Genomic DNA, 9,517 nt, shown 5'->3' with positions numbered 1-9,517 from the left:
AATATATAATATAAATATATTATAATAATTTTTTATGGTTATGCCATATGTAAATTTATATGTAGCTCGGAATAATCATTTTATAAAGCAAGGATTCAACATTTTCCCTAATACGATCGTAAGTAGTGTTACCTGTATACTAAGTGACAATCTCATACGTGATTAATAATCGATAATCTTTGGTAAGCTTCTATGGCAATATCTCGCTTCTCTACCAACGCGGAGACGTTGCCGGTACAGCTTGCTGATTCATTAAGGACGGCCCGCTATGTGACAGAGTAAGACATTATTTTTAACATTAGAGACTTAAAGGAAATAAAATATTAATTTCTTCATTCGAGATATCTTACCTCCAAGCGATCAGAGGCGCCAATCGTTCGGTCAATCTTTGGTAATTTCTCTCAAGCTCTCGCTGATAGTCCCGCTGATCGGGGCCAATTAGATTCTTGTTACGTCGCAGAGCGTCGAGACACTTCTTCTGGAAATCCTTGAAGCATAGACGAAGCTTGTGCTGCAGTCTATCCGGCTGTACATTCTGCTCGCGCAAACCCGACAGAAATACAACCGCTACCTCGGCGGGTCCTTGATTGACAGTGGTGCCGATGCATCCTTGAAGGACCATCTGCAGCATCTTTGCGTCAGGAGGTTCCTGAGCAGTCGCGGCAGCCACCTAATTAAGATACACATGAAAACATGTTGTGTCGCGTCTAAAAGCGAAATAGCTTAAAAAATTATTTAAAAAAAAAGTATAAACATAATCGTAAACAATCGATTAATACCTCGGCAGTCTTCTTTTGTATGTCCTCGATTGCCACTTCAATGGGAGTGAGAACTATCTGCTTCCGGGCTACAACTCGAATTCTGGTTTTCAGATACGGAAAATGCGTCGCCACTGTCAATATAGTTTTCCGTTTGAATTGTTCGCGTAGCTCACCGTGAGCTTTGCCACCGGGCGTGAAAGGTGTCGCGTAAACGAATCGTTCTGAAAGTAACATTGTGACGGCAAGCAGTCTATATAATCATAATCGTGGTGACTAAAATATTGCTGGTCCGCGCACTTACTGATGTTAAAATTGCGATGAAAAACGGTGGGTCTATGTCGGAGCTCGTGCGCTTCGAAGTATGGCTCTACATAAGTGATTTGAACGTACGCCTTGTCCGGTTCCAATTTGCCGGGATCCACAGGATTCGAGTCCTTTATTATGACTATATTATCCGCGCCAAATCTCTCAGCGTAGAAATTCTCGAGTCTCGAGAATATCTCCGGGAGCTTTGTAAGGGTCGGCTCCTTGTACACAAATTCTTCACCGGCGAGATCGCCAAATCTCGCACCGTAAAAACCAACTCTGAAATACGTTCCGAAGACGCGCTTGCCGGCCAACTGTTCCACACGTGTGTACGCCTCGTGAAGTTTTCTGAAAATCCAGAGAAAAAGAGAGAGATGTATTTGAACGTGAGTATTTAAACATGCAACGAAACTGTGCATTTTTCATCGTTTGCGCTAATTGGTTGAGTTTTTTTACCCATGAATATTAGCCAATTTCTTATAGTCATGTGCTGCTTCGGCTATAGGCAGCAACACCCTGTAAACGTCAGGAATAGCTTCGTACATTCCGGCTGCATGAAAAGAGCTAGCCGCGTGTTCTAACAGTCCCGCCAAGCCGCTTTCGGAAAAATCAGGACCTAAACAGAGCCCCTCTTCCCTTCGGGCCAATACATCGTCGCCCACAGCGCTTTCCTCTAAGGCGTTTGGCGTCACAGCGTTCAAAGCGACGGCTCCCACCGGTCGTCCACCGCCACCGGGCTCCAGGAGATGTAGATATTCCGCAACTAAAGCTGCGCTGTGCACCAAACACATCGCGGCTTCCGTGTGATTCTTCCTCTCCATGTGTTGCTGCGCCATATTCGCAAGCCAGGTTAATCGAAGATCCGGTGAACCTTGATAGCCTTTGGCGATTCTAGACATATTTAATATTTGATCAATTTAATATTTCTAAATATAATAATATTACTTATAATATATGTTTCCAAAAGAAAATAAAAATTTATTATCGTAGTCTTACCTATACATTAAGTCCAACAACATCTCAGGGTCCTCTTGGAACTCTTTCATCTTAACGGTGTCGGAGAGAATCATGTGAAGATTAAACAATAAGTCCTTCACTTGTTCTGGGAAGCTCGTGTCCGCAAGCTCTGTGTCTCTTTCGGCGTACACCAATACTGTTTTCAGCGCTCTGCGCAGCGCTCCCTCGCTAGGAGCTCTTCCTCTACCAACGAGTGCAGACAAGGAAGTCGTAACTTGCATCTTGACGCGCGCGAAGTTCTGTAAAAGAGAAACATCAAATTATAACAACTTGCCGCGCGTGGTAATCAAGACACCGAGATCTCACGAGGGATCTTACATTTCCAATTTCGAAGTTCTGTCGCATCAGCAAGTACAAACTTGCAGCGGCGTGACTCCTGACGGCGCTCAATGGCGAGCTGCATCGAGTGAGCAACGTCAAGCATAAATCCCCGCAACGCTCGCTCTCCTCATCAAACAAGGCGCTATGATACTTGAAAACCAAAGCTCGCTGTGTATTGAACATGTGCTGCAGCACCGACGTGCTTTGATTTCTAGCCAGTGCTCTCAATAATACTTTTAACACCGCTCCAACAACCGCACCTAAATAGTAAATACATCGTGACTTGTCCAATTTATTTATTGTGTTAAAACGTAGAATGAGAAACTTATAGATACCTCCGCCACCATCGGCTTGAACCACAGATTCCAAGGTATCTAATACAACCAAAGAGGCCTCAGCCGCTAAAGCCCCTTCAATATGAGCGTCTTGTTCGACGGCTCTTCCCTCCGGTTGTTCGCATGATCTTAAAGGATCAAATTAACAAACTCAATTATAATTTTAATTGTAACTTATACATGTGTGTGTGTAGTTTCAATAATAATTAGTATAATAAAAAATTTTAATTAGAAAATTAATGAACGGTTTTATTTTTTTATAGAAGTTATTATTTAAATAGTAATTTTATTATTTAAATAGAATAAATAATTACTTTCACGAGAAAAACTAAATTTCCTTAAAGTTTTAAGAACATGTATCTTTTATTTGAAAAAAAATATTTTATATTAGTAAAGTAAATATATGTGTGTGTGTGTATTATTAGTACTCATCGGATAAAAATTTACTATTCTAGTCGCGTCGCTCAGTCTCAACATGTCAATCGTACGTTTTTTCTCATACTGAACTCGTGAAATGATATAAAAATTGCCATTGTTCAGGAAGTTATATGATCACTAAAGTCGTTGAGTTCGCGTGAAACTTTCCACTTCTCAAGTTTCCGCTTTTAGAAAAAATTTATATGATCACTAATAAAATTTATATGACCAGGACCGTTGATATCGAGTTTGAGTTGTTGATCATCAGTTACGTGATCCGCTGGAGCAGCCAGGAGAAATAAATAGACGTGGCCTATGAAAGTCACTTCGAAACTGAGAGTAATTCTAAGTGCTAACTTACCTGTACGGCATTTGATCCTTGCGCCACCTCAACTTGTCGCCGGTCACTCTCTCCTTCCTCCGCAGCATCATTTCGCTTCTGGCACTTCCCTGGCCGAGGATCACGTCCTCCAGTCGCGAGCGAATATCGCTAGTGGCCGCGGCCTGCGGTGGCAACCTCTTGAGCGCCTTTTTGCCTTTGTATTCGAAAGCAGCGGTAGCGATATTCAGCACTTGAAGCAAGCTCAAGATACGTCTTGCGCTCAACTCAGAGCACCACTGCGCTAACGCGGTTCGTTCCAAGCCTTTGAGGACCCACAAGGCACACATCAAGAGATGTCGAGTGGCTTCGGAGCTCAAAGACACCCGACACTGATTGCCTGCGGTATCTGCCGATGCTCCGCCAGCGATAGCCAAGGCTACGGACTGAGTGATCGATCCAGACTCGTCCGGATAGACGCTCTTGTCCTTGGAATCCCAGTGGTAGAGTTGCGGCAAGGCATCCATCAAGATACTCAGCAACGGTAAATACAGCGCTGCAACTCTGGCTTTCGCCGCGGGATCCGAATATCGTGAATCGGCGTCGTGGCAACTCATTAGATGCCGTACAGTGCCGATAGCTTTATTCTGCAACATCGGATTCGGTACCTCCAAGGTATTCGCTAAGTCGGATAGAACGATGCCGACTAAGAAGTGCTGCTGCCTAAATTCCTGGCTGAGTTCTGAGAATCTCGCCCTATCCCCCGGCACCAAGGTGGAAATCAGGCTGCCTGAACTGCCGGTGGACGGACTGGGTGATGCTGGGGCCGACCCGGATGTGTAGCCTGTGCCGAACGGGAGATTCAGTGCCACATAGTGCTCGTGTGAACACACCGTTCTCACGAGATCGAGTTTCAAAGCGAACAACGCAGCTGAGTCAGGAATGTGCATCGACGCGTCCGACAGCGAACAACAAGCGACACGTATGAGCGACAACACGAATCCTCGGTCCATCACGGACAGCAAGTCCGATAGGAAGTTACCGAGGCTCGATATAAGGTTGGACGCGACGCGAGTCTCCTTGCCGCAACGCGTTGTCACTTCGGTGGTTAGCGCGGCGGTGAGGGTCGTGATGTCGTCACAGAACTGCGGCGAAAATCTTAGTTTGCGCGGAGCCTCCAAACTGTTCAGTTCCGACAGCGTGACGACCATCGAGCGCATTATCAGCTCCAGGAAGAACCAAGAATGCGTTATCGCCAATTCACGCGCTTGACCAGTGGACACAACCCAGTGCAACGCGAGTTCTTCGTGCAGGAGTCTCCTGGTAGGCTGACTGCTAATTGAAGGGGATTCTTGCCGCATCGACGCAGTTCTATCCAGTCCCCGTGAATGGATCTCCATCTCCAAGTCTTCTAGAGGCAAGTCGGGATTGCTCTGTGCTCGCACAACACCTGCGCCGTGAGACATGCTCGGCAATGAACATTGGTACGCGATGTAAGTAGCCAAGAGCGCGTGTCTTCCGTGCGCGTCTAACTGGCCATCAGGCAAGTTGGTGATGTTTCGCACGAGCAGACCCAAGGCCTCGAAAATGGTGGCGGCGATATTCAATGACTGAGACGGCAACGTCGGCGGTCGTACTAGAAGACACAGCAATTGATCCAGCAATTGAGGAAGGGATCGTACCAAAGCGGAGTGCGAGGCACGCGCTAATTCGAGCAGCGCTGACTTCACTTCCGACTCCATACCGGCTTCGCCGATGCGAGGCGGTACCTGACCGGTCTCCAAAAAACCACACAACGACAGAAATCTGTAATACGAAAATTACATAGTTATTGCGCATTTCGTGATAAACGCTATATAAAAAGTAACGAACTTTTATAGTTTACCTGTCAATATACTTGTCTTGCGGATGAACGCTAGAAACGGGTTCTAATATAACGGTAAAAACTCCTCGATGAGCGTCCACCCACCGAGTGCCCGGCAAGAGAACGTCCGGTGCAATATAAGAATAGTTAGCCGGTGGTGGGTCTAACATGGCAGGCAGACTGAATTCACCCGATTGAAGATGACCGTCTCTCAGAAGCGGTAGCCACTAAAAAGCACCGATTATATAGGTAATCTTTAATGAGAGTAGGTTTTATTATGTATATATATATATATATATATATATATATATATATATATATATATTTTCTGAATTTCTAACTGAAATTTACCGTATACGCGACCGCTGTTTCAACATTCGGTTGTTCAGCTTTCTTTTGACAACTGATATGATAGAAAGTGAACAGTAAATGATGTTTAGCGCTCAAATCCGCAGGGAGTCTCATTTTTACTTCGTCGTAGAAGTTTGGATTCTTATTGTGATATGACACAGATGTAAAGTATTCGTGCGTCATCTCAGGACACGACGACCTGCCGAAAATGGCAGTGAGCGCATCTGCTTCCTGTTCACCTCCCATAAGCTGAATTCTTACGGCGATATTGCGGGCTGAACCAGTTCTGGAGCTGAAATTCGCTTCCTAAAAACGAAGAAGAGATGATAAAGATGTATCGATCAATCGATCATTCATCTCACTTCGACGTACCTTGGGATAAAGGTATAGAAGATTACGATACGTCAAATCTGGTGAAACAACTTCGCTCGGAAATTCGAGTATCTCCTTGACCGGTCGACTTTTCTCGTCCGGATACGGAACTAATCTCCTGAGATCGGGATCCAAACACCTGGGTAGCTCTTCGGGTCTAGGACTGAGATCTAATTTCAATATTCCAGGTAAACATTTCAGTCGTTTCAGATTAGAACCAGGTCTTCGCAATTCGACTAGAAGTTTGTAGAGGTCCTCGTCGCGAAGTCGCTCACTCTCTTGCTTGAAGAAGCTCGAGACAGTTAAAGTGATGGGTCTGAAAGAATATCGAGATTATATTCTGCTCGTTTAATTTTTTTTCAATGAACATGGAATATCATATACGAACCTAAAACTGTCTAGACAGTTGGCGAAATCGTCCGGGGACCAACTACGTCTTTTGTCTGAACTGCGTCGTTCCAACGAGCCTCTTCGTGTCGGCGGCTCCACTTTCTTCCGCCACTGTTCCAGACCGCCCGACTTTCTATCCAAAGATCCAGCGCTGCCAGTACTGTCCGCATCACCGCCGCCCCCAATTACCCCGGACAGATGAATCGCAGTCCACGCGAGAGGCATCCTGTAACGACCTAAGCGTTCGCACGCTGCGGCAGCGGCGGCTCTCACCTGCAGAACGGACATACAATCGGAGCAATCATTAGAAAAAGATCATCGAGCAAAACTCGTTATTGATGATATTACCTTGTCCTTATTTTTATCTTCGCGCAAGTACGGCTCGGCGCATTCCGAAATGTCGCCCTGTAATACTTTCTCAAGTCGCACGACGAGAAACAAGTCGGGGCTGGGCTTACTAATGCTCAAAACACAGCTTCTAGCTAAGGTGCTGGCGTCGCTGTAAGCGATGTGTCCTCCGAGCATTCTCTTCAAGCCTTCAGAGTTCATATCGACGTAAAAATTTTCCGATACCTGAAATGCAACGATTTATATTTGCGCCACTGTGCATTTTCAGAACTATAGATATAATTTATTGAAAGATAGCATGCCTTTTTCTTCTCTTTGGCGTCGTACAATGCGAGGCTTGCGAATATTGGTTCTACTTCTAATTCCAACTTTAGTTGCAGACATTTCACGAGAATTTTATGAGCAAACGGCTCCGTAGGTTCGGGAGCAACACCGATTTCTTGCCACTCGTCGTCTGGAGAAGTCGGCGGAGCATAAAGCGGGAATAAAGCTTCCTGCAATAAAGTTCAGTTGATTGAAAATCAAGTCCCAAACTTGCAATCTTGCAGTCTTCTACCTGTCGATCCTCCAATCTCTTTTGCTCGTTCATTTGATCGATCGTCTCTAGGCAAACACGATCTAATAGACTGGGCAAAAGTGGATCGTGTTGTGAATGTCGCAAATCCAAACTGGCCCAAGATCCTCTCGGAGTGTCCCCGCAGTTGGAGAGATCATCCTCTTCATTTGGTGATCCACAACCATTTGCATCCTCTTGATCTACCTAATTTGGATAAATTTCTTCGTAAACTGTTCTTTACGAAAGATAAATTCTTTCTTTGCCTTAGGTACCTCGAAATCTTGTCTAGGTGTGTCTTGGAGCAATCTGTCTCTGGCTATAGGTGAGATTCTTCCCTTGTATTTGCGATTTATTATGACCCAATCTGATGTGAAGCTCTCAATGCACCTTTTCACATAAGGAGATACGGTATCTCTGAAAAAGCAGATCATTAAATAGAAAATACTTATATCTTTGATCTTAAATAACTAATTACAGTGAATCAATTATACTAGGCAACAATTTTAAACTTTTTGTTTGAGCACTTTTGGTATTTTCTGTATAATTCGAACATGTTGAAAAAGAAAATAACATTTTTAATATAGCAGATTTCAATATAGTAGTGTTAGTATATTTCCACAAAGATTTACCAAACATGAAACTTATATTCATTTTAAAGGAAAATGTATATAAAAATCCATTGTTGTGTATATCTAAACTGTTCCCAATGGAATATTTTGCTCACACATACATTTTAATTTGGCAGGTAAAAATTAGTAAAAATTAATGACTCTTATCTCTGATGAAAGAAATGACTGTTGACTAGTGTTATATCTCTTACAAGGATTCATGAGGAACTATTGGCTCTTCTGTTCGAATTTTCCTTTTTATGACTCTCATTTCAACATCTCCTGGTGGAAAATCCAGTATTGGTTTTAAGGGATCACGATCTAGTACTGATTGATGCTGTCCTAAGAATTCTTCATAATCAAGTGGCTCTAACACCTCACACAAGGACATCTGTAAAAGTATTAAATGTTAATTTAATTCAAGATTAAGCATTATATCTTCAGTTTTTTTTTTCAAGAATTTACTACCGTGGAAGAGAATCCTGATATACTACTACCACTCTTGGATAAATCACGTGAATAGGAAGTAGAAGTGGCAATTTGCCGCCTCACATCGGCGGCATGCTGCTTACTTAATTTGTGAGCAAATGCACGCTGGACCGAAGACATTATAAATGTCCCGGTGAAATACTCCGTGGATGAAATTCTGTAATAGAATATATATAGTTGCAAATTTAAGGATCACTTGTCAGATAATATGCAAATGCTTTCAGCATATATACTTCTTAACCTAATTTTCCAAAATTTATACAATATATATTTGTTTCTTCTATTATTATAGAAATTATATATTTTTTTTCATGTAAAATAGCTTTAAAATAAATAGAATATTTTTAAGCTTATAACATTTTTACATATATATAATTTTAACCATCAATTATTTAATTCAGATCTCATGTTTGCCTAATATATAATAAGTTGTTACAATAATTTTGAACATATAAACAAAGGTAATTAGAAAATGATGATTAATATTCATAGAGTATGAAAGTCGATTCGAAAAGGAGCAGAAATTATAACCTTTTTAAATAAAAGAATTCAGAAATACGTGTTGTGACGAAAATCTGTACTTACGTTAACACGAATTCATCGAAAACGGGACGAATAAAGACGATCAAGATTCATTAGCAAGAGAATTCACGATTTCTTTAAAATAATTGTTAAAAACTTGACGTGTTTGACGCGATCCTTGACTGATATATCTTGGTAGAGATGGACGATGATCGACCGATGGGACAATGTTTTCTTCTTCTCCCCTTAAAGGATGAATTATCATTTCAATGTTTTAAAATATGATTAATTTCTATATTGACAAATTATAATTCAATTAAGATTTTTACCTCTTACCCACCGCTCAATTATATGATTAAAAAGTGGTCTGTTCTTTTCAACTGCACTGCTGAACTGGTGCAATAAGTTAGAGTGAGAAAAAATATACTTGTCTCACTTTAACTTATTGCATCAGTTCAGCAGTGCAGCTGGAAAGAACAGACCAAAGAATAAAAAAGTTTGTCTGACCAATCATTGATACACGTTTCTACCAACTTTGGTT

General features: G+C 42.3%; 1 protein-coding gene across 1 annotated transcript; it reads right to left on the bottom strand.

Moving 5' to 3' along the window:
• Positions 1–6: 6 nt before the first annotated feature.
• Positions 7–9,457, bottom strand: LOC116853191 (dedicator of cytokinesis protein 7). Its single transcript, XM_032834127.1, has 21 exons — positions 9,306–9,457; positions 9,040–9,221; positions 8,434–8,611; positions 8,178–8,356; positions 7,630–7,771; positions 7,358–7,561; positions 7,104–7,295; positions 6,802–7,026; positions 6,452–6,726; positions 6,064–6,379; positions 5,692–5,997; positions 5,362–5,567; positions 3,519–5,282; positions 2,741–2,868; positions 2,403–2,665; positions 2,064–2,323; positions 1,524–1,958; positions 1,063–1,415; positions 780–982; positions 351–670; positions 7–266 (listed from the first exon to the last, which is right to left on the bottom strand). The coding sequence occupies exons 3-21, from the start codon at positions 8,572–8,574 to the stop codon at positions 212–214; spliced, it is 5,967 nt and encodes a 1,988-aa protein (XP_032690018.1). The 5' UTR covers positions 8,575–8,611; positions 9,040–9,221; positions 9,306–9,457; the 3' UTR covers positions 7–211.
• Between the last annotated feature and the right edge of the window lie 60 nt (positions 9,458–9,517).

The sequence above is a fragment of the Odontomachus brunneus genome, unplaced genomic scaffold, assembly GCF_010583005.1.
Source record: "Odontomachus brunneus isolate Ranch 3 - 2012 unplaced genomic scaffold, Obru_v1 Obru_scaffold_285, whole genome shotgun sequence".
Lineage (NCBI taxonomy): Eukaryota > Metazoa > Arthropoda > Insecta > Hymenoptera > Formicidae > Odontomachus > Odontomachus brunneus.
Note: the sequence above shows the minus strand (reverse complement) of the source record. Positions and strands in the feature narration are given on the sequence as shown.

What these genes read in the sequence shown, in the direction of transcription:
- LOC116853191 (XM_032834127.1), bottom strand. Translation starts at nt 8,574, where the DNA reads ATGTCTTCGGTCCAGCGTGCATTTGCTCACAAATTAAGTAAGCAGCAT. An exon ending in AAACAGCGGTCGCGTATACG is followed by an intron (nt 5,568 to 5,691) that starts GTAAATTTCAGT and finishes GGTGCTTTTTAG; the next exon opens with TGGCTACCGCTTCTGAGAGA. An exon ending in AAATTGGCTAATATTCATGG is followed by an intron (nt 1,416 to 1,523) that starts GTAAAAAAACTC and finishes CTGGATTTTCAG; the next exon opens with AAAACTTCACGAGGCGTACA.